The sequence below is a fragment of the Leptonychotes weddellii genome, chromosome 4 (genome assembly GCF_054177405.1).
Source record: "Leptonychotes weddellii isolate Sample4059 chromosome 4, ASM5417740v2, whole genome shotgun sequence".
Lineage (NCBI taxonomy): Eukaryota > Metazoa > Chordata > Mammalia > Carnivora > Phocidae > Leptonychotes > Leptonychotes weddellii.
This window is the reverse complement of record NC_138372.1, coordinates 50,643,786-50,669,595: the sequence shown is the minus strand read 5'-3', so window position 1 is coordinate 50,669,595 and position 25,810 is coordinate 50,643,786. Positions and strand designations below refer to the sequence as shown.

The 25,810-nt window shown below is 38.2% G+C and overlaps 1 protein-coding gene across 1 annotated transcript in view; it reads right to left on the bottom strand.

Moving 5' to 3' along the window:
- Nucleotides 1-1,909: 1,909 nt before the first annotated feature.
- Nucleotides 1,910-25,810, bottom strand: part of IL23R (interleukin 23 receptor) — a 54,361-nt gene continuing 30,460 nt past the window's right edge. The window contains exons 7-11 of the mRNA XM_006735428.3: nucleotides 25,581-25,737; nucleotides 12,994-13,083; nucleotides 9,969-10,074; nucleotides 7,188-7,278; nucleotides 1,910-3,469 (exon numbers count right to left, since the gene is read on the bottom strand). Coding sequence (XP_006735491.1) covers nucleotides 2,816-3,469; nucleotides 7,188-7,278; nucleotides 9,969-10,074; nucleotides 12,994-13,083; nucleotides 25,581-25,737 — 1,098 coding nt within the window. The 3' untranslated portion in view covers nucleotides 1,910-2,815. The remainder of the gene's footprint in view (nucleotides 3,470-7,187; nucleotides 7,279-9,968; nucleotides 10,075-12,993; nucleotides 13,084-25,580; nucleotides 25,738-25,810) is intronic.

Here is a 25,810-nt window from a genome sequence, read left to right as displayed (position 1 = left end):
CCCTAGAATATAAGCCTCAAGGCTGCAGGGACTTGGCTGGTTTTGTTGACATCTGTTTTGCTCAAAGAGCCTTGCACATTCAATACTTCAGGGGATAGTTGTTGAATAAAAGAATCACGGAAAGAAAACCGTTTCTTACTGACAAGGTTGCATTGTGATGAAACAATTGAAACTTTCCCTGAGTTGGAGCAATGGCAGGTACGTTGCCTCCATTATAGGTATAGCCTCCGTGTTTAATCCATTGGGACCAACAAGGGCTAATGGCAGAGATGGAACTAGAAGTATCTTCTCTGTGCTAAACAGTGATGTGGGTATGGAAGAGACACCATAGGAAGAGAAAGGAACCTCCTTCTCACTCCAGGGGATAAGAAGAAGTTCTAAAGGAAGCGCTCACTACAGTGGAAGCATACGTAGATCAAATAATGCTGCAGTCCCTTAAGCTTGACAAAAGCTTTTTTGATGTGTGGCAGATTACAATTATACTGAAATACACTATGAAAATATTCTTCCTATGTTAACTGATGTCTTCATCAGGTTGGTAAACATCAAAGATTTGTCTCAGTCTTTTGCTATTTCTATCCCAAGTACGACCTGCCTTTTTGCTTCATTATATTCTCCCTTCGAAGAAGAATAAAGGAAAGGCATATGATCATTTACAAGTCATGCTTAATATTAGCATTTCATTAGTGATTTAAAATATATTCCTTTTAGAATATGTAAAGTACAACAAATATACACATATTTTAGGATAAATAGAATAGAAATTCATAGCAAGGGATACGTTTTTTACATTGTGAATAGTAATGTTCCATTTTGGAGCAAATGGCTTTAGTACATGATATAAAGTAAAAGAAAGATTGTCAATACAAAAAAAAGTGAATTATAACAAATTGCTTATATGCTGGACATTAAAGTATTCATAGACAGAGCAACCATATGATTTATCCTCCATATGGGATGCTTCTAAGAGTGAAAGGGTGCACTGGTCATAATTAACACTGGGGCAACAGACCATAAACCAGCATAAACCAGGGAGTATGGTCATCTTCCTCATGGGGACACTTAATGACAACACAACTGCTTTTAGGGTTTTTTTTTTAATTAAAAAAAAAGCCAAAACAAAACAAAATAGCTTGTTCATGTGCTAAACACACAGTAGGCAACTGGTCCTTTTTTTTGATTAACTGCTCAATTTGTTATAATAAAATTAAACTATTTAATCTGAATATAAATTTTTATTGTTGACAACTGTTTAGAAGAAAAAGAGAAACTCAGTGCATAATCTACCCTATTTTCAAATTACTCTGATCATTAGAACATTTTTTCCTTGGACCATAAAAATTAATCAGAATAGAGAAGTCTGCGGGAGGCCTGGGTGGCTCAATCCGTTAAGTGACCGACTCTTGACTTTGGCTCAGGTCATGATCTCAGCGTCTTGAGATTGAGCCCCATATTGGACTCCTCACTAAGTGTGGAGCCTGCTTGTGATTGTCTCTCTCCCTCTGTCCCTCCGCACCTTGCTCACGCACTCTCTTAAAAAAAAAAAAAAATAGAGAAGTCTGCTGAGTACCATTTTCCGCTGAAAATATGCATTTCATATTTTAAGATCACCTATCCCTCAGTATTGACCTGGGTGGCAGATACAGTTCACTTCCAGTCCTAGACCTTATTGAGTGTAGCTGTCAGGAGCACCATGTTGAGAGGATTCTGAGGTTACCTTAAGGCTTAGCAGAAAGGCTTGTGGTAATCAGTTAGTGATGTCTGCAGGAGACATGGGCTATGGGGCAATGGTAGGTGTGGCAAGAATTGCCATCCCAGATTTGGACAAATACTTGTTTTAACAATAATTTTCTGACATATATCTTATGTCATATAAGTTGACATATATATATATATATATATATATATATATAGTTGATTACAAAAGGAATAATTACACCTTGCTGATACTGCATCTGCTACTTCAGTTCTGCCATAGTGTAATTAATACACCAACTACACCACAGGACAACAGTGCCATCACGCTTAACTTGAATGAAGGCAACAGTTTCATCATGTCATCACATCATTGTTTTATAACTCTTAGTCCAAAATCAAAATAAAGAAAAATCAAATCCCTAATACCTGAAAAGAAAGTAGTAGAAAAAAATAATACAACAAACATGCTAATTAATGCTCTCTGATTCTATTCTTATTTTGTTGTTGGGGACTATATTTTTACCTACCCAAGAGAATTTTAAGCCATAAAATGAAAATTAAACTTGCTTTTCCCCTTGCAAACAAACACTAATGTCTCAATTTTTTTTTTAAAGATTTTATTTACTTATTTGACAGAGAGAGACATAGCAAGAGAGGGAACACAAGCAGGGGGAGTGGGAGAGGGAGAAGCAGGCTTCCCGCGGAGCAGGGAGCCCCATGTGGGGCTCGATCCCAGGACCCTGGGATCACGACCTGAGTCGAAGGCAGACACTTAACGACTGAGCCACCCAGGCACCCCATAATATCTCAATTTTTAAGAACAATTTTCAATGTTTATTTCACCACCACATATCTTGTATTATTTATACTTCGTACAATAGAGAGATCTGTTCTGTGCCTTGCAATGAGGGGAAATAAAAAGGATATAATTGTTGATACTTTTTTAAAAATACAGAAGGTGTACCTAATATTGGTGCTTCCTTTGTGACTATGAAGTATGTTCCATCTTTGGATCTTAACTCTCTAACTTTAAAAAGTAGGGCAGAATTAAACTAAAGAGGAGACCCAACTTCAGATTGCAAGGCAGCTTTCCTATATTAACTTTGACTATGCAGCTCTATTTTTCCAAGAGTGAAATCGTATTGAAGTGGTTTTCCAAAATATTTTGTGGAAAATAAGAATTAATAGATGGCAACTCCTCATTCATGACCCCCAAACAGGAAACAAATTCATCGGGCAACAGGGTCTGTTCTGGAATAGTTTCATCGGGTGAAGCATTTTCCAAAAGCATGGCAGTTTCTCCCTCAACTGAGTTTTGTATGTCCAGAGGACTGCATTCTCCTTGATTTAAAATGAGGCTTAATTCTTCAAGAAATAGTGTGTTGCTTAGCGAATTCCTACTTGAGACAGAAAAAGCAAAATTAGGGTATCTTTTAAACCTGGCATTTTCCCCCAGGTCTAAGGTATCAGCCGGTGGTTTGAGAGTTGAGGAAGATGTGTCATCATTTTTGCTGAGATGGTTTCCTCCAGTGAGAAAATTTGAAATCTGGGGTTTATACCCAGTGCTGAGACCAGGAATATACACAACTGTAGTGTTGGTGAGTAGTGACTTCTGCAGGCAGTCTCTTGTCTCCAGGGATCCCGTATTCTTTTCTGTCTTGTAGTCTGTCGGCTTGTTTTCTTCTGGGAGAAAGATTTCTATCTCTGTAATCACTGGATCAACATATAGGACCTGCTCGCTGGAATTATTATTCATAAATTCACTTTTTTCCTAGGAAGAAAGATTTTATTTTTATTTTACAAAAGGCATTTAAAGGAGCTAACTGGATAATTAAATAAGGACTGGACTCCTGCTTTCCCTCAGCTTTCCTTTCCCCTCCCTCTTCTGATATTGTTTCTCTTCCCATACAGTTTCCTCCTTTTGTTATCCTCCTCTATTCCAAGTCTTTATTAAATTCTCCCACGAAGAGACTGAAGAAAGGAATAATAAAAATAATCCCTGTTTTGCGCACATGTCTTGGTTTAAAAATTTTAAAGAGAAAGATGTATCTTGCATATTAACTTGCATATGATTTCAGGGCCTTTTAATATTTGGAAGTTTAATGTGTTGGAATATTTCTTAATATCATGGAGCATTACTACAAGAAAATATCTCGTTGCTTAAATAAAAGAAAGGAAGGTGGGAGAATCCTGTTTTGCTTCTATTTTCAAATAAGGTAGTAATAAATGCTTTGTGCTGAGGTTCTAAAGATGTGCAGCTACTTACAATTCAGACAGGAACAGGAGGGTCAGTGAAGAAGGTTTTCATTTGTGTAAAAGCCTGATGACTCTTCTGGGTAAGAAAATGACTCGAGGCCTCACACCTGATGGCTGGCTTCTGAAGGCAAATAACTCCCACCCAATGCTGTTATAAAATTATAGCCACTTGCTATCGACTGAATATTCATGTTCCTACAGAATTCATGTTGAAGCCCTAATCCCTAGTGTGATGATACTAAGGGGTGGGGCCTTTGGTGGGTAATTAGGTCATGAGTATGGAGCTCTCATGAATAGAATCAGTGCCCTTATAAGAAGAGACATGAGACTGTGATCTCTCCTTCTGCCCTGTGAGGATACTGCAAGATGGTGGCTATCTTCAGGAGAGCTCTTACCAGGAACTCAGCCTCCTGGTGTCTTAATCTTGGATTTACCAGCCTCCAGGTCTGTGAGAAATAATGTTTGTTGTTTAAGCCATCCAGTCTATGGTATTCTGTGATAGCATTGCAAGCTGAGTAGAACACTACCCCTTAGTCTTTTGGCAGAAAACAAAACTTCATCTGAAGGTTTCTTTCTAATTCCAGGAGCCCAGAATGGGAAGGAACTCTGGCAAAAAGAAAGACCTTGAATAAAGCAGCATGAAGTGTCATTCAAATTTTCTTCAGGCTCAGCCTCCTTAGGGAACATGCCAGGTTTGGGTTGGGAAGGGCAGACATGTAGTCAAAGGTCTGATGAAAGTCAAAGAAACTAGACATGCAATAAGAAACGAAGAATGCAAGGTGGCTGTGTTCCGTAGAAGGAGGTATTTTCCTTACTTCAGGCTGGCAACTGAGTGATGTGGGTGGGAGTCAGACTGTAGTGAAGGACACAGAAGAGCAACAGGGACCATTCCAGAATGAAGGCAATAAAGGAAGAAGAGGACCTGACCACAACAAGGTCAGGGACAATTCTCTGAGCCACAGAAAATCCGCAGTCCCCTTGGATAATAATTAGTGGAGGACAAGATAGAACTACCAAGTGGAAGGAATACAAGATTACAGTATTTATTATCTGTAGTTTGATGAACGTATGCTTGTCCTTCAGTTACTTGTTAACTATGTACTTCGTCACATATGTGGGTTCAATTGTTCTAAATCACCCCTCCACTATTAGGCAACATTACCTCCTTCAAAATCAGACATGTGCACACCCTTTCTCACCTTCAAGTATCCAGAGACAGGAATCCTCCCTTCTGCCTAAGGCGAACCTTTCCATCTCACCCCTTTAGACCATCCCCTCCCCTCCTCTTCACAGTCTTGTTTGATCAATATTCCCTCTTTCTCTGTAATAGTCCCTCTTAAGCCTGTCCAATTTAGTATAAACATGCTTCTGACTCACGTCCCTCTGAACCTACTGTTGTTCATTCACTGCACAAGGATATGAGAGCTGACCACGTGTCAGCATAGCTCCTTTCTCTACTCCCTTTTAGAAGATTGTCTTCATTCTCAACCTCTGCTTCTTCACTTCCTAATCACTTCTCAACTCACCAGTCCTCCCCCTTGCCACGTTCCATGGAATGTTATAGACCTTCTACAAAGTGGTCAGCACCATGGGTCCTTGCTTCTTGACGCTTTGCTCTTAACCTCATGATGCTCATTCTCTGACCTTCCTCTTCTGCTTCTCTCCTAGGACCTTGTCTATTCCAATGGAAAAGGCCTTAGTTACTCCTCATTGTCTTTAGCAGTAGTTTTCAACCCCTTAACAGTGTTCTCAACCTCAGCTGCATAGTGGAATCACTTGGGAAGCTTTGGATAATACTGATGCCTGGGTCTCTCCATGCCCTCCCTCTCTCGGAGATCCTGGGATGTAGCCCAGGCATCAGGATTCCAATATGTAACCAAGGCTGAAAACTACTACCTTGGGGACTTCTCTGGGGTTGGGTAAGGAGTTGATTAATGGGCTCATAAGAGTGCCAAACAAAGCCACTTTTATTTGTTTTATAAATACTTGTCGTCCTCACATCTTTAGAACAAACTGTTTCTAGGGGTGTTTGGGTGGCTCAGTCAGTTAAGTGTCCAACACTTGGTTTCGGCTCAGGTCATGATCTCAGGGTTGTGAGATCAAGCCCCGTGTTGGGATCTGTGCTGAGCATGGAGCCTGCTTAAGATTCTCTCCCTCTCTCAATCTCTCTCTCTCTGCCCCTCCCCCTCCACTCGTAAAAAAAGAAAGAAAAGAACAAAGGGTTTCTAGGGCAAAATTAATTTTTTTTTTAAAGTTTGAACGTTGTTGTCAACAGAATGAAGTCTGAGTTCTATAACAGGACCTTCTATGATCTGATCCGAGTCACCATTCCAGCAATATACCAACCACTCCTCACATCAAGCTTTTCAATAAAGCAACACCTAACAAGCTCTTCTCACTCTGTGCTTTTGTTCATGCTGTCCTCTCTATTTTGAATATTTTCTGTTTCTCCTAAGCAACTCCTTCTCATCTTTCCATGTGCTTCCTGTATACCCCCATCATGTTTGGTCTCATTTCTGTCACTGCACTTACGTCGATGCACTGCAATACTTGGATGATATGTCTGTCCCATCAGCTGGGTTTTGAGCCCCTTACTGGTGGAACCAGACTGCCAAAAAGTAGAAGGAGCACACATAGCAGAATCTTTTCCCTTCTCCATAATCAGCAGCAGTTCCTCCATAATTGGCAAAGTCCCCTATAGTCTCCGGGTCTTCCCAGCACACCTTTCTCTTCTTTTTGAGATGGAAACCTGGCCCAGCCCTGGTGACACCATCTCCCACAGTCCTCTCACATCTATTTTCTCAAATCCATTGGACCTCAGGAGTGAAGCGGATCTCACCTGCTTCTCCAATTTCATGTAAAACAGAAGCCTCTTTGTGTCTTTGAGCCTCATTTCATTGAGCTTTTCTACCCTTCTCCTTTTGTCCCCAAAGTCATCTATCAACTATTGGCCACCAGGTGACTGACACCTGGCCCACAAGCTTCCTCTTCTCTTTTCTCTTTTGAATAGCGTTGTTTCTTTCTTCCTTCTCTCTTTCCTTCCCCTAACTTCATGCCCTCATCTCTCTTAAGTATAATTTGAAATATGTATAATTCTGCCTTGACATACGTTTATACGATTATGCTAAAATGTACACACATTTATATATTTGAACAGAAATTCTATTCTAATTATTGGATTGCACTTTTACTCTTAGCCACCACTTAGTTTTTATTTGATGGTATTTGGTTACCTGTAGCATTTTTACAACATTACTGTTTTCCATATTAGGAATATCTTCATGAAGCCACTTTGGTATTAGCAATAAGATTCTTCTTTTAATTCTAGGAAATAAAAATGACACATTAGAAAAAGCATTTTACTTAAAGATTGGTGCAGGCCATCACATAGGAGTCCAGGAAATCAACTGGAATGGAATGCATAAAACTTCCTGATGCAGATTTCCATCTCCTACTTTAGAAAGTTAAGTGGGAAGTTGATTCAGTATCTTTTCAGATTTCCTCCTCCCTCTATTGCTCTGCTTTTCTCTAATGAGCCAGAACATTTCAAAACACTCATACTAGATTCAATAAGTGGGAGAACCACCCTGGAAGTAAAACTGTACGCATGTTAAATATGGTTAACCATTATAAGTAGATATCAGTGTGGAAAGGTTTGGAAAATGTAAGGGATATTTTGCAGAGCTTTCCAAGTTGACCATAGCCACAGAAAAATATTGAAGAAGAGAATGCTATATAATAAAAAGGTATAATTCTAGCTCCTCTAATTCTGAATTTGTACCGATTCCATATAGGGTTGAGGTGATAGGGGTGTGTCCAAACGTTGTTTATGTGGATAGAGTAGGAGGCTGAAGAAGTTGTCTTGCAGTTGTGTGGGACAGTGAGAACACTGGTTTTTCCTTGGGCTGTGTGCTTATTAAGGACCACTGGGGTGGGGTGATGGAAAGAAAAGGGAGAAGCTGTGAACACGCCACCTCTTCCCCAAGCTACCCTTGGCCCTGCCACTGTGTCAGAAGCACTTTCTGTATTTATAGTACAAATTGACTTGAGCGGAGGTTGCAACAGGAACTTAGACTAAACTGATCTCTAGCACATTTTTACCTGTAAACAAAGTACCTGTTAGCAACAGGTCAGACTTGTTTATCTGTTTCAGCAGGTTTTCTAAGGACTTCTACTGAGTAACAACCAAAATGCTGAATGAACTTTGCTCACTCGATTTGACCTTGAACTGTAGGGTACAAATAATTTCTTTACACATATTTATATAATGTTTTATGATTCAGCTTTTTTACTAGTTCACACTCTCTTTCTATACTTAAAATTAGAACAGATTAGTAAGTTCATGCTATTACAGAAAAGTTTTTATACAGCCTGCTGATAACAGTGAGAACATCTATATATATGTGTGTGTATATATACACACACACACACACACATACATACATATACACATATATATATTTACCCATTTTTGGTTTCAGTTTAAAATGTTTTCCAGTTTTGTTTCTGAAGTAAGGCTTTTATAAGTAATGTATAGTTATAGTAAATAACAGTGTCTGTTTATATATAAAATAGTTGTATTGAAATGGTCTCGTTTCATTTATCTTTTTAAAAGGAATACTTATTTAAATAATTAAATCAGCAAAGAATTGTCCTATTTTCTTATTTGTAATTGCCAACTGGAAATTAATTTTTAGGTTATTATAACAAGCTTAATGCTATTTAAAATTTCACAGTATCTTTGGACAATAACATAAATACTAATATTTTTATGTCATACAAGTTCAAACATTAAGAGGGGCTTTATAATCAAGTATGTTTTTAAAACTACCTGAAACAAAGTTTTATATTAGTTTGCCCACCTCATAATGATATCAGGGATATATTTATTAATGGGTAATTTAAATTTTGAAATATCACTAACTTCTGAAGAAAAGCCTACGTAAATTTAAAAAATCACAAGTGCACCTTACTTAGAATAGCTCATTCTAAATCTTCCTACTGCCTTTTGATTATAAATTTAAAAGAAAGAAAAATAATCTCATGAAGCAAGTGATGGCAAGAAAGATAAACTCAGTGCCATCAGTTAAAGAACATTCGTACGGTTAAAATTTGTGAGCTGTTAGCTGTACAGGGAGACTGCCACATCAAACAACTGTCTATTCACAGATTAGAAATACTCAACACATCTAGTAAAATTTAGAAAATGGAAGGCTTTGCTTTCCTCAAAGCCTCATTTATCCATAACTAGGCATTGATCTTTACTAATTCCATATTGGAAAACAGTGATTGAAGGCCAAGGAGAATGGTCATGGGAGCTGGTTGCTAACACACCAACACAACTGGTATCAAAGTGATGAATTCAGATGTTGCCACACTTCTCTTCACACTGATTCAGAGGATTTGTTTGGGTAGGATTTGAGGCAGGTTATGACCTAACCACTTTAAAGAATCCAGGCACAGTGAGCAGGCTGTGTAGCAAAGGAGAGAACGTGGGTTGTGATGTCAGCCGGGTCTGGGCTCTTGACTTAATGCTTAGTGACCTTGGGCCAACCACTTAACCTCTTGAAGCCTAAAGTTAGTGATCTGTAAAATAAGCCTTTGGGTTTTCCCAGCAGGGTCATCGTGAGGATTAAATGAATGACATGTGTCAAGAGTTTGGCATGGGTTGGTAATCATTAAACACTGCTCATTTTATTTTTTTCTTTCTCTGACTAAAAATGTTGATGGGTTGGGGCGCCTGGGTGGCTCAGTTGGTTAAGTGACTGCCTTCGGCTCAGGTCATGATCCTGGAGTCCTGGGATCGAGTCCCGCATCGGGCTCCCTGCTCGGCAGGGAGTCTGCTTCTCCCTCTGACCCTCCCCCCCTCCATGCTCTCTCTATCTCATTCTCTCTCTCAAATAAATAAATAAAATCTTAAAAAATGTTGATGGGTTTTCCTAGTAAATAACTGAATTGACTAGGTTTGCTATATATGGTCTAAATCAGAAAATAGAAATTCTACAGAAACCTACCCAGTTCGGAGTGATTTGTTAAATATCCCAATCAAAGAAAGAATTGACAACATAACAGCAAAGAAGACCATTCCTGATAAAAGTCCAATGTCTTGTTGCCTGTTGTCTGAAAGAAAGAAAAAATAACTTTAGCTAAGCATTAGTGTCCATGCGATGTCAGAATCATTGTTCTCTCTACTCTGTGCAAAGCAAAATTCATTGATCTCAAAGGAAAAAGGGAAGGGGAGAACAAAATTAACTTTTACCTTGGGCTGTGTGTATAGTGACTGTCCTTCCAAAATGCACGACAATACCTTTTTTTCTGAGAAAATTGGGCCGCACATATCTGGTATCAGTGGGTTTCTAGAAGTGCATCTCTGGCAGATGTGGTCAGCATTAGACATTTTTTCTGAGCTTGTGCATGCATATTTTATAAAAGGGTTTAGTGATGAACCTCATTTGTTTTGTCTGACACAAGTGAGAATTCCCAATTGCTGGTAACAGAGTCTAAAGCTGGCCACAATCACAACTGAGGTTTATTGGGTTTTCTTTTTAACCTTTCGAGCAAGACAGAAGTTACGTAGAACTTGTCACCATTCTTCAAAATGTATTGTTCATGAATTTTTTCTGCCGAGAAAGGACATTTGCTCTACTTAAAACAATATATGAGAAAGAAATTCAAGTTGCTATATATCTTGCGCTCACATTTTATCTTAAAAACAATGCTTTTCTTGCGTTTTGAAGCATTGCTTAATCACCCCAAATCTTTAAGTAATTAATATGATATATTCAACATACGTTACCTACTAGGCTCATCACATTTTCTCCCTAGTTTATAAAAAAAATCCTGTTTTCTATTTTTTTTTAAAGATTTTATTTATTTGTCAGAGATAGAGAGGGAGAGCACAAGCAGGGGGAGTAGAAGGCAGAGGGAGAAGCAGCCTCCCCGCTGAGCAAGGAGCCTGATGTGGGACTTGATCCCAGGACCCTGGGATCATGACCTGAGCTGAAGGCAGACGCTTAACCAACTGAGCCACCCAGGTGTTCCTTGTTTTCTATTTTCAAATATAAACTATCATTGAGACATGACTATCACACTGGAGTTCTGAGTGATGATGGATATTGGCCTCCTTTCCATCTCTCATTCCTTCCTTCCTCATTCCCTTTAGCAAATATTTATCAGATACTTACTATGTGGCAGACACTTCACTGGCCCTGCCCTCATTATTTCCCAGCTGCACCTGACATGCACCTGGGGGTCTCCAGGCTGCCTGGTCCCTCTCCTAAAGCCAACTGGTGAGCAGGGGCCAGGCCAGTATAGCTTAGCTTACTCCAAAGTCCTGGGGGTGGGGGTGGGGGATTCTGGGTGGCTCAGTCGGTTAAGCATCCGACTTTGGCTCAGGTCATGATCCCAGGGTCCTGGGATTGAGCACTGGGACCGTCCTGTGTTGGGCCCTGTACGGTGGGCTCCCTGCTCAGTGGGGAGTCGGCTTGAGGATTCTCTCTCGCCCTCTGCCCCTCCCCCAGCTTGCATGTGCACGTGCTCTCTCTCTCTCTCAAATAAATACGTCTTAAAAAAAACCAACAACAACCACCGCCCCCCCCCCCCGCCAAATCCCAAGGGAGATATGGAATTAGTGTTTTTCTTGGACTAAAACTCTATTGCTGAAGATTTCATACAACTAATGGAGCCACATACCTTTGGGCATTAGTGCCTGGGAGAGAATAAAGAAGTCCCACAATAAGTGGGGCCAGGCTGCCAGGCATAGGGGTCTAAGGATATAGCAGAGTCATCAAGAGACAACCGGAGGTATGTGGGTTCATATTGGGCTCTGCCTCTTACCAGCCCTGTAACCTCAAGGCATAATTATAAACTCACTGAAACTCAAGTGCTCTGTAACATAACTTCTGTAAAATAGGGATCATAACACCTATCTCTTCTGTAAAATAGGGATCATAACACCTATCTAATAGGGCTGCTGTGAGCTCCTGGCCTCCCCAGTTCCCACAGAAATATCAAGGTGCAGACCTGGTAGGTGTCTGTATGGGGCCTAAGCACTTTGCTCATTGATTTACATGTACACATTCAGAGTGGCCTCACCTTGCTTCATGTTTCTTTATAATACTCAACTGCCACCTGACTCTTCTCTTGTTGTTGTTCTGTTTATTGTTTTTCTCCCCATCTGTCCAAAATGGAAGCTCCATGAAGACAGGGCCTGTGTTCATTTTTTTTACTGCTGATTCCCTACCCAGGACAGTACCTGGCACATAGTAGTTGCTTAATGAATATTTGTTGACTAAGTGAATGAAAGTCCCAAGAATGTCAATGTAACCTGCAAAAATTCTCATACTATTCCTGCCAGATTTCTATGCAGGGAGATAAGTGGTCTACCAGTGGTCAGAGGTGAAATAGTTATGCCTAAAGTTTTTCAATTTGAAATTTCTATTTAGAGTTATATTTGTCCATTGCACAACCTGATCTCATAAATTTTTATGCCTAAAACATTTAGGTAAGCTAATCAAAGGAAAATACTGAGTCATACTAACAAAACGGGAGCTGGTTTATACAAGAGAAAGAGCACAGATTTCAGGATTTGAAAAATAGGATTTGAATTTTAGTGTCACTTAGTGTGACCTTGGACAAGTTCCTTAGCCTCTCTGAGCTCCAGTTTTCCCATCTATAAAATAGATATATGACACTTGTCACATCTGATTGTTTTGAAGATTGAATAAATGATTTATACAACCTCCTAGCACATGGTAGACACTCAAAAAATGTTTTTTTAAGAAGGAGTTTAGGGGTCTTGAGCCCCAGCACCCATTGAAATGAAAATGTATTCAACCCATAGCAAAAGCTGGCAAAGTCCGCCTAAATCATTCTTTAAATTCAGTTTTAAGTGGATCTTTATTGATTATTTTCCTATAGAAATCATATAGCATATCTTATAATCAAGAAATTTATGCCTGACACATGATTTTTCAGTTGGAGGATTCAAATGGATGATTAATAAAGACTACCCAAAAAACCCAAGTAGTATTTTCTTACCAGAAGTAAGGTGTCCTTTAAAGATGGACGCAATTAGATGCCCAGAATTCTGAGTATCATGTTGGAATGATTTCTGTGTGACCTGGGGAACTTCAATAAAACGAAAATAGGGTGAGCTTCTTACATTTTGCATTCACGTTACCCACATTCTTATAAGAGTTTCTTCACTTGTTTGGAGATGATTAAAGTACACTTTAATAGGCTTGAAAGTTGAATAAAAGCAAAGGCCTTCAAGTATGTGTTGTGTCTTTTCTTCTCCTTTTTATTTAACTGGGCAAATCCTAAAGAAGGAAACACTGAAAGGACAATAAAAACTACCTAGGGTTTATAAAACTTCAAGGTGTGTCCTCTAATTTCATGAGGCTTCTAGGCAACAAATACCAAGGAGCTTTATTTAGTTCACTGACCAAAAAATGCACAATAACTGGTCTCTACTTGATTCCTTCCAACAGATGATGCAATAAAGTTTAGGTTTACTAAAGAGACTCCAAGATGTGTCACTTTTGTCTTTGCACAATCTTTGACATACTGTTGGTGAACAGTATCTTGGCTCCATAGAAGAAGCCCAATTTTGATTAGCAGACACTTTGAGGTTATAACACAGGGGTGGAATGCTATTAATGACTTCCCTCTGCTCCTTTCCCACTGGCTAAGATCCTGGCCAGCCCTGTCTAGTCATAAAGACTGTCAGGACACGGCTAATGAAAGCTTCTGACTGGGGTGTGGTGAGCAGCCTTGGCAGCTAACTCACTTTCAGTCTGAACCCAAAAGAGTCCTGGAGCTTTCTTACTCATCTCCTCCCTCCTGAGAATTAAAAGCTTCCAGAGGTGACTTCAAGGACACTATTCTTCCAGCTGACAGAGACATTCCTGAAAATGGTTCTAAGCTCTGGATTCCCAAGAGTGCCTCAAGCCCTATTTATTCAGTTATTGTGATTTTAGTGTTCAGATTTTTCTTTTTGAAGAATTACTCATGGGGCCAGGGAGAAATCACAACTTGAGGCAGCTTTAACTGCCACCATGATATCACAGGCTTGTATAACAAGCTAAGTGGCCCAGACAGCTCTCTTTGAGAAAAATATCATGGAGTTTCAATAAAAAGATTCCTATGGTCTTTGGAAATTTTTGAAAAAGGTTGACCTGGGTGCAGGCACGGGCTCAGTAGTTTTCTAAGAACAATGGGTAGGGAATTTTAGAAGATGAAAACATCAGAAGAGCCAAAAGTTCTTTTCTGTGTTTTTATTCTGTCTTCTCTACAGTGAGAGGAAAATGTTGCACTGTGAATTGTGACAAATCAGAAATTCTTTTTGGCTTCTCAATGCTTCACTAAGTCTCTTTTGTTTCCAAGTATGCGGTTCCATCAAACTCTGGGAGCAAGGTTATGCCCCAATGGTCCCCAGCCAGGTTTATTCATCTAAATTAGTATTTTGTAGGCTGATGTTCAGTCTTCGGGAGCCCAAGCAGGAGTCTGCATCGACATTATTTTGAAATTTTAAGACTAGACATATTACATTAAAATGTAACGCAGTTTTCAACTTGGCAAGATCATGGGTTTATAGCATATGTTGCTAGATTATTTTTGTTTTCACTTTCATTATTTTATAATTAGCATTTTTATTTAAAAGTAATATGTGGTGCTGTGGCTTTTAATGCAGGTTAACTTAATTCTGTTGTATAAAGTACAGGTGATTATTTAGCAGTGAAACTTCAGTTATTAACTTGTTTCACATAAACATAATGTTCATATCTAACTAGGGATTTATTAGCCCTGATAGGTAGAATAAACACAATCATCCTTTAGGGTCTTTTTGTTATCATAGTTTCAAATCAACCAGGTGCATTCATTTAAATTAGATTAAAGTCATTTAAAAGAGATGATTAATTATCAGAGGGTAATTTCACAAAGAATCAGATATCTGAAGTAAGACAATTTACAAACAAGATTGTCAGAGAAGAAATCAAGCCAATGACATAATTTTTAAGCATAGGACTGAAATGAAGCTGTATATTGTATATTTTTCATGGTATACTGCCACCAAGTGGCTAGGGTCATTTCTTTTAAATCATACCTAATACTTAACATTATAAAAGCAGTAACCTTAATAGAAGAATTTTAAGAGGAAAAATAAAAGGGAGAGAAAAAGAACCATCCCTGATCCTATCCTCTTAATCCACTTGCCGTGAGTATTTTATAGTATTTCCAAGTATTTTGACGCAGAAAGCATTCGCAGACGCAGAATGATGTACACACACACACACAGAAACTTTGTAACTAAAAAACATTTATGTCTATCAGCTCTAATCATCAGTGTGTTGCCTAATGTGCTAGAAAAATCTCATGATATTTTCATTATTAATTTAATATCTATGGTGCTATATTCATAATGAGACAATTCTGTCCCTGCTTGTTTCCCTCCCAGCACATGCCTGAGTATACTCAGAAACTCAAATTATCTCTAATTTGGTAAGAATTTTTATACATCTTATACAAACCGGTATCAGACTTTAGAATTAGTCTTGCCAAAGACAGTGCGTTTCAACAAAATTTAGAGAGAAGTTAGAGTAGTTTTTAAACAAAAAAATGTAGTCTCCTATTCTTGAACAAGACTAGAAACATATAACATAGCTACATTCTGTACCCTATCAAATGCCAGCCTGTTTTAATCAGATCTACTCAAATGTGCTTGGTTTTAGTCATAATGTATTTCGTCTGTATCTGAGGGATGACACCAAATCCGTCTCCTGAGTCTTTTCACTCTATGTTTATACCGTGGGGCAAAGTGTATTTTATTATTCTTTTTAAGTGACCATTCATTGAGTACTGAATATTCTCCAGGTAATGTACTAGACTTTACATGCTTTTTCTCATTTAATCCTTACAACAACCTAATCAGGCAGAAAATATTATTGTCCTCATTTCACGGATGAAGAAACAAAGGTGTAAACAGGATAGATGGCTTAACTGAAGTCACCTAGGTAGCGGTCAAAGAGTGAAAATTCCCATCCAGTCCTGTCACGTAGTTTGTGCCGGTCACTGGCTCCATTAATTAATAACCTCACTTCCACAGCAGGATGGCTCTGGATGGGGCAGCTCGGTCAGTCCTGCTACAGCTGCCCCCATGCTGAGACTTACCCATTGCTCCTCTGGGGGCTGCCACGGTTTGTTAGAGCTGCTTGGCCTTTTAAGACTCCAGCCCACACCACAATGGGCTCTGGTTGGGCTGACCCATGCAGCATGGATTCCTAGAATCTTCCAGCCTACAGTTACTTCCCTTCTGAAAGCCAACTATTTTCTTTGATTATACAAGCAAGGCACACTAATTGTAGGATGCTTGAAGAGTATGGAAGAGTATGGAGAAGAAAGTACAATTTTATATTTGTTCACAGACTAGAAGCAATCATTTTTTAAAAAAAAAAATATTTGTTAACAGTCTTTTGTGTATCTCTGTACCCTGGTGAAGATCATTCTCTTTACTAAGTGTTGTGTCTTGTTTTTTTCTTTCTTTCAATATTATGTCATGAACATTTCCTCATTTTATTAAAAATTGTTCAAAACTGTCATGCTAATAACGATTTAATATTTCATCATGTTTGTACTGTATTTATTCAGTCATTGCCCTGTTGAGAAACTGTCTGGCTTGGTGGTTTCAAATGCCATCTTTGGATTCAGACAAAACTCACTTCAAATCCTGGCTCCACCACCGGGAGGTGCATGGCTCTGGGTAAGTTGCTTAACCCCTCTGTGACCAGTGTCTTCATTTGTAAAACGGGATAATAACAGCACTTCAACCCTGAGATCTATGGGATAGTTCATATCAAGCACTTAGTACCGTGCCTTACACAGATTGGAAGCTTAATAAGCATTAGCTATTGCTATTATTGGACTTCTAGATTGTTTCCAAATTTTTCTTATATAATTAGTTTTTGGATAAATATCATTGTACATAAATCTTTTTTCTATATCTCTCCTTATTTCCTTTTTTTTTTAAGATTTTATTTATTTATTTGTCAGAGAGAGAGAGAGAGAGCACAAGCAGGACAAGCTGCAGGCAGAGGGAGAAGCAGGCTCCCCACTGAACAAGGAGCCCGATGTGGGACTCAACCTCAGGACCCTGAGATCATGACCTGAGTGGAAGGCAGATGCTTAACTGACTGAGCCACTCAGGTGTCTCTCTCTTTATTTCCTAAGGCTAGATTTCTGTTAGCGGAATTACTGGTCCAAAGGGTATGGACATTTATAAGTCTCCTTTATTTACTTTTGCCTTTGCCAATCTTGGTGTCAAAGCCATGCTACCTGAGGCCTATATCTTAAAGGCTTTGACCAGAGCTGACACAAGAACCTTTCTAGATCCTTCTTTCAGTAAGTTCTAGATATAAGAGGTGTCATATTAATAGAGACAACGGGTGTTTTTCAAATTATTTTTCTTAAAAACAAACATCTCTTTTTGTGTTCTCTCTTTCTAATCTCCTTCTTCTAATAATCTCAGCTGTTTCACAGTGTTTACGTGCTATTTCCCCAGGCCAGTTTAGTTCTAGGGTTGGAATTCAACATTATTGGGCTAAGGGTAAGGATAAGGATTTGACACTAGTCTGAGTCAGTTGGCAAAGCAGAAGACAATGGGCAGACCTATCGAATAGGCACCAGAAGCACAAGGCAGGGAAAATCATATGTCAGAACAAACTCATTACCACACCTAGAAAAATAAGTCAAACGATGAATCATTTAATGAGTTACAGTGTCATCCTTCTGTATTAAGGATAGGAGGGTGTGCTTAGATGTATTCAAGGGATTATCTTCATGCTTATGTTCCTAGGCTCTAAGTACTTGGTATGTATAGGGAGAAGAAGGTAAGAAAGAGGAATATATGTATTGTGATCACATGTTTAAAGAAAAAGATTAAGAAGAGGAAAAAGTAAAAAGCAGTGGCAAACCCAGGAAATTTTCATAAGTGACATGGAATACACAGAGGCATGGGTCTGATGTCAACGTGTAACAAAACTCTATGTGCAGGAATGGGCAGCTTCCAAGTCTTACTCAGTAGTTTAAGACTCTTCAAAAGTGCAACCTAGCACGTGCCTATTCCTGAGTCTGAATAGTCTAGTGGACATTTATCATTTTTTAGTTGCCCAGCACCTGGACGTACTTCTTTGTGGGCATCCTAAAATAGGTAAGAAGCAGGTAAGGCTTCCCACTGTGGAAGCCTCAATGGAACAAAGACTCCCTCTTCCCATTGCCAGCAAGTAGCTACAAGCAGATGACCTAAACCTACCCGATCAGATGCTTTCCTCCCTCCACTGGCACAGAACACTCAGCTCCAAGAAATTTCTTATAGCAGCATCTATGTTCAAGGTCTGGTAACAGTAACACCATGGGGAGTCCAAGCAAGGCACAGGGCAGGCAGTGGCCATGTGCCAGCTGCAGGGTCCTCACCAGATTCTTCATGGGCTGCAGTTTTGGCTGTGGTTCTGGCTCCTGCTCTCCCTTGTATCCTACTTAGTACCATTTTGCCCGCCCGTCTACTGATTTCTAGCTATCTTTCCAATAATTCCTTTTCTGTTGAGAGAATCAATTTATTCATTATTATTATTATTATTATTTTGCTGGCATCAAATCACAGTGACAGTAAAAATTGCAGTAATAGGTGCTGGGGTTAGATAGGTGAGGAGATGTGGTAGGACAAATAGTGATCATCCTACATCCCCCAAAATGTCCATGTCCCAATCCTTGGAACTTTTGAGTTTATATATATATTTATATAATTTATGTAGCAAATATTTATTTGTTATATTTATATTTAGCTATATTTATAATTATTTTCTGTGGTTATATTAAATATTTATAAATAAATATATATTATATAATTTATATAGCAAATATACATTTATATAATTTATATAGCAAAAGGGACTTGAGATTGGGAAATTATCTTAGATTGTAGGGGTGGGTCCAAATGAAATCACAAGAGTCCTTACAAGAAGAAGGCAGGAGGTTCAGAGAGAAAGAGATTGGAAGACACTATGCTTCTGGCTTTGAAGATGGAAGATGGGGCCACAAGCCAAGAAATGAGGGCAGCCTTTAGAATCTGGAAAAGACGGTGAAACTGATTCTCTCCTAGAGCCTCCAGAAAGAACATAGCCTTGCTGATATCTTGACTTTAGCCCAGTGATACTGATTTTAGATTTCTCACCTCCAGAATTATAAAATGGTAAATTTGTATTGTTTTAAGCCACATAGCATGTGGCTTATGTTTGTAATAACTTGCTAAACAGCAATAGGAAACTGATACAGAAGATTATTACTTCCTCATAGAAAAGCATAATCTTTATTCTTTATTAGTGGATATCGTGAACCTCAGAGAGATTGTAAAACTCTTATGCATTATTTTTTCTATTCTACAGAACTCTGATTCTTTATTAGGAATAGGACATGAAGAAGATTAAATAAATCCAGATGATTAAACTGATAGTATTTCAGGGAACACTGTGTGTCTGTTTAACCTGGTTTAGTAATCATCAATCTATACATTTATAATCCATCTCAATGTGAATGAATCCGAAACCTCTAATTACAAGTAACAGAATTTTTGAAAAAGTACAATTCTGTGTACCAGCCTCTAATCTGCGTTCTATTTAATATCACTTATATTTAGTTCCATTGACATAATTTTTGTTTCTTTTTCCTCTTGTAGTCCCTAAAAGTTCTGAAAAATTAATGAGACTCTTTAAGGAGTCATTAGTAATGCAACAACCAATGGTGTTGGGTGAGAACAAAACACAGTGTGGTTTAATATCTTGCTCATACTTGCCTTCCTCTGGAGAATTGTCAAAAAAAGAATAATATGATTTCTCTGGGAAACTTTCCTACTTCAAGTAGCAGTTCAAGCAAGTTAATTAATCATTATGAAATATGACTGCCCTTCCCTCAGGCCTCTGACTTGTCATTAAAGGGATTATGGATCCTGTGCCTTTCCTTCATTGCAAAGAGACTTTATACAGCAGAGTTGGACAACACTTCTGCTCAAAAGTCATCTGTTCACCTTTTTTTTTTTTTTTAATCAGTATTATTGAATTTAGGGAATTGACTTCCACATTTTCAGTGTTGGCTTTCTACACTCACAGATGATCTTTTCCCCTTTGGGGCTCTTTCTGTACTGCTTAAAGACCCCAGGAATTTTTTATAGTGACTTTCCAGGTTGGTAGTCTAGAAGCTCCAACTTCAGCAGCCCTCAGTGGTTCTCAGAGCTTCAACCAAAGCTTCACATCCAGAGGCAGGGCAGGGTCTGGGCAGAGGGGGTAGCATGGGACATGATGGTTCAGTGGCACAACGGTCCTGCATCCTGTGCTTCTGGGGATCCTGGGCTGCCCAGGTGGGCTGGGGTGCTCAGTAACTCAGGAAGCAGTGGGCAGGAGGAAGAGGAAGCAGAGAGGTGACCAGATAGTACTAGAGATAATGGCCTGAAATTCTCATGTACCCACCCTGCTCTGACCCCCAAAACCACTATTACTAAGGCAGTAGCTTGGGCAATCAGGTCTCCCCGTTTCTGTCCACATTTCCTGCCCACACCCTACGTCATTTTTCATGATGCTTCTCTCTCTTAAAGGGTGTGTCTAACCCCTAGAGCAGTGGTCCTTACACTTCACTGCAGAAGTATCACTTGGCTAGAGGCTCAGCAATCTGCATTTTAAACTCGTACCCAAGCATTTCCAGTGCAGATCGTCCGCAGACTCCACTCTAAGAACCACTGCTTTCTAGACATTTTATTGGACCAGGACCAGCTGGAAAAACACATTATGAATTGTCCATGGAGGTCCTGTCTTTAAGAGAACCACTTTTTCCACCTATACTATGTCTTTATCTCAGACTGCTCCATCCTATTCCCTATCCTCCAGGTTCCTGGAGTCCTGTGGTTTCATTTTCATTGCCATAACACAAACCTGCGTCCACATCTTGTATTCAGGCCAATATAGAATTAGTCGATAGCATCCTGTGGTTCCCTCTTCTCTCATGTATTTGCATTTTCATAACAAACATTACATTAAAAGTGAACTTCTCCTGGCATTGTCTTATTTTTAGCTAATGTATAGAGGAGGATTTCGTTCAGTGGCTGAGGGGAGGAGGTTGACACAGGACACTCTTAGGTCTCTGAGGAAGACCAGCAAAGCTATAGTGCGGGTGCTGGAATTGCCCTGGCTTTACTGTTACCAGCTTTATAATGTTTGGCAAAACTGCTTAACCTCCCTGGGCCTCATCTTCATCTGTACGATTGAAATAAAACTTTTATAGGGCTTTAGTGATAAGTAAAGGACAATTCATATGTAAAATGCTTACCACAGTACCAAACACATGGTAAGCATCCAATAGATGTTAACTATTATCTATTTATGTTATATTATTTATATTTATATATTTTGTAGATAATATAATGCAATTTATGTATTATATATAATTTATATTTATATCTTATAATTCACATATACTATATATAAATTATATAATATATAAGTTATATTATACTATTTTATTTTCTATTATTTGCATACACTATTTATCACCAGGATAAAAAATATGCATCTCCAATCTAGAGAAACTTCTCCTGTGTGTTTGCTAAACACACAGGAGTGTGTTTAGCAAACGTGTGATATTATATTCTGAGGTTTATTTATTTCTTTTTTAGTATAAGACTTTGCTTTCCATCAAAGTCCAAATACACGTGGTGCCTGGGTGGCTCAGTTGGTTAAGTGTCTGCCTTCAGCTTAGGTCATGATCCTGGGGTCCTGGGATGGAGCCCCACAAGGAGCCCCACATGGAGTCCCCGCATCCAGCTCCTTGCTCAGCAGGGAGCCTGCTTCTCCCTCTCCCTCCGTCTGCTGCTCCCCCTGCTTGTGTTCTCTCTCTCTGTCAAATAAATAAATAAAATCTTAAAAAAAAATAAAGTCCAAATACTCTAAGGAAGAAAAAGAAAATAAGGCTAATAAACCATTTAACTCTTACTATAAATGAGTTTGTTTGTTTGTTTGGAGACTAGGTTTTTAAAGACCAAGGAAAGTGATACAGAAGAATGCTGGGGGGTTTGCAGGACAAGCCATATCTACTGCATGATTTGCCCTGCAGTACCATCTCAGCATAACTTTGAAAACACATTGCTTTGAGATAAATCACCTCAGTGATACATACATAAGGATTTTAGAAAGTAAAATAACAAATTCCTACAGAAGGATCATTATTGTCTGAGCTTTCTTCATAAATAAATGAACCTTTAATTAGTGGGAAAACTGGCTGGTCAAAAAACCCCATTATCAAACAGGTTGGTTACTTAAAGTATTCCAGAAATTGTATCTTTTAATTTTTTCAATTGTGAAGCAATTCAAACTTCAGTTGTGAGGTTTGATTCTTACTGCTTTTATTTATAAGGTATTTATAGTGCTGTGTAATTTATTTTTTTATGATCGTTTTTACTGTCTTCTCTAAAAGTCAGAGATCTTTGTCTCCTTTGTTCACGGAGATTCTGCAAGTACATAGCAAGTGGCTGGTGCATGGTAGAGGCTATTTGAATATTTCATGAATGACTAAATGAACGACTGTCTTTTCCTAGATATCTTTTTAAAGATTTTTTATTTATTTATTTGAGAGAGAGAGAATGAGAGACAGAGAGCATGAGAGGGAGGAGGGTCAGAGGGAGAAGCAGACTCCCTGCCTAGCAGGGAGCCCGATGCGGGACTCATCCAGGGACTCCAGGATCATGACCTGAGCCGAAGGCAGTCGCTTAACCAACTGAGCCACCCAGGCGCCCCCTAGATATCTTTTTAAAAAGCAATTAATATTAAAGAGTTATTAAAAAGCAATTTGGCAACTTGCATCAAGCATCTTAAAATGTGCTTAAGTCTTGATACAATAAAATCTAAACACATAAGGAGAGTTTATATAAAGAGCTATTCCAAGAAGTTTATTGATAATGGAAAAATTGGAATAACCTAGATATTGTTGAAATAGGGAAAGGATTCAATGTATTATAGTACATCCATACACTGAGTGGCCATTAAATAGATTTTTTTAACTTAACAAGGGAGACTAAGTAAGAAAATCGGGATATAAAACAATATATACACCACAACACCAATCATTTAAAAAATGACAAGAGAAAGACACATACCTATGATTTTACTTATATGTGGAATATAAAAAACACAACAAATGAACAAACAAACTCTCTCTTAAATACAAAGAACTGGTGGTTGCCAGAGGGGAGGTGGGGGGGGCGGATGGGTAAAATAGATAAAGGAATTAAGAGGTACAAACTTCCAGTTATACAATAAATAAGTCATGAAGATGAAAATTACAGCATAGGGGATATAGTAAATAATATTATAAGGATGTTGTATGATGACAGATGGTGACTACACTTATGGTGATTAATGTGTAGAATTGTTGAATCAATGCCATACACCTAAAATTAATGTATCATTGTATGTTAATTATACTTCAATAATAAAAATATGTGCACAGGAAAAACATTAGCTAAAAAAATGTAAACAGCAGTTATTTCTAGGTTGTAGATTACAATAAATTTGCATTGCTTTTGCTAACAACAAAAAAAAGAAATTTCGAAAAGATTTAATATTAGCACTTTCCCTACACATAGTCACCGTTTTTCATTTAATGTGTCTTAGAAGAAATTTGTACCAGAAGAAGTTTATGGTTCCTCTTAGCTACGTATTAAATTGGATAGATGCAGGTTTTCAGGGATATTTAATTTTAACTAGCATTTTTGCCTCTTAAGTGATTTTTTTTTTCCCATTAGGAAACAAAGACTTTACATCTAGACTCATTGTAGGGTGGCTGTGGTTTCTATTTTCTTCCACCTGAGATTTAGGACCTTTGCCTTTAAAGGAGAACATTTGTGGTCCTATATTTAACTTGAAGAATATTTTAATAAGCTGTTCCTTTACTTTGATGTAATCAGTTAAAGAAAGAAATTGATGAAATTGCTGAGAGCTGGTGATGACTAAGAAAACGTGCGTTCTTGTTTAGGCACTATTAGTCACTAGCAATGTGCTATTTAGCAAGTCATGCCTCAGTTTTCTCATTTGTAAAATGGTGCCAAGTTGACTACCAAATATGGCTGGTGTAAAGATGAGACAAGCTTATACATAGTAGTACTTTGCAAGTGGTAAGTAAATATTAGTTATGAATTTGAATCATCTTGATGGACAATTCTAAATTTCATTTAAAAATAACTGAGTTATCAACTAAATTCTCACTGTTATAAAATGGCACCTAAAGTCCTAAGAACTTTTAGCAATATAAATTTTAAAAAGAATATTTAATTTAAAAACTAACTTTTAAAAAGGAACTGATAGAGCGCCTGGGTGGCTCAGTCGGTTAACCATTTGCCTTCAGCTCAGCTCATGATCCGTGCGTCCTGGGATCGAGTCCCACATCAGGCTCCCTGCTCATCAGGGAGCCTCCTTCTCCCTCCCCCTCTGCCGCTCCCCCTTGCTTGTACTCTCTTTCTCTTACTCTCTCTCTCTCAAATAAGTAAATAAAATCTTTAATAAAAAATAAAAATAAAAAGGAACTGATAGCATTGCAAATTATTCCCTTGATAATGCATTTCTAAGATTTGGGCATTAGGGGGCGCCAAAAGAATTGTTTAGTCTGCCATTTCATTCCCTCTGCTGATGTGGAAGCCATCAACGTTTATAATGTATGCCAAAGTGCTTAAAAAAAAAAACCAAAAACCTCAGTTCTAAGATGCTATATTATTATAATAAAGATGGTATTAACAATCCTGTGATTATAATTAAGTGCTTCAGCTCTGAAAAGAAAAATTTCAATCTAAGATATAAGCTCCCTACAATAAACATCATGAGGTTAATGGGAGCCATTATGGAGTATTATGACACTTAACAATAGATTCACTTTGTTTGCTTACTATTGAAGTCTATTTAGCCAAGATTTTATTGAATGACATGTGTAAATGGATGGAAAATTAAACTAATCATATTAAGAGCAGGGAAATATCTAAACAATAGGTCAGCTAGATTTTGCTGAGAAGAGAATTAAATAATCCCATTAACTTTCTGATTACTTTGCACACAGTAGGTAATCAATATTTATTGATATGATTTGATTTGTGTCTCTCTTAGGAGAATATATTTCATCAGAGTGGTCTGAAGAGTTTAACGTAACTCTTAATAATGTGTTTCAAAACAAAGTCTTAGATAATTACATGCTTCATAGTCAGTCCAGATGTTTGTAAGAAATGCTTACTCTTGAGCACCCCCACCCACCCACTCCCTTAGACTGGTAGACACAGACCCTCTGGGAGCAGGGACAATGAACATTCATACCAGGTGGTTTTAATTGGGTTTTATGCCCAAGAATGTTTGAGAACCATTACATAAATTGTAGTCAGCCTTAACAAAATCAAAACAAAATGACAATTTAAATGTAACCACCTGCCTGACAATAGTTTTGTCAATTTTGTTATGTCAAGAAGAAAGTATATATATATATACATATATATATATAGAAAAGACAGAGGTCAAAAGAAAAGCCTAAGAGATTAAATATATAAATACACTCACCTGTTTCAGCTGTTTTATGAGAAAAGGGTGAACTCCAGGGCTGCCAATATTTTTTACCTGTTTCTTGGCATCTCACTTGAAATATATAATTAATATTTGACTCCAAGGAGAACTCTGACTGTTGCTCATATGTAAAATTGGTGTCAAATTCTTTAACCTAAAATGAATGAATAACAACGATGAAAAATACAGTGTGCTTTGAAAACAAGCAATTATTGCATTCAGACAGA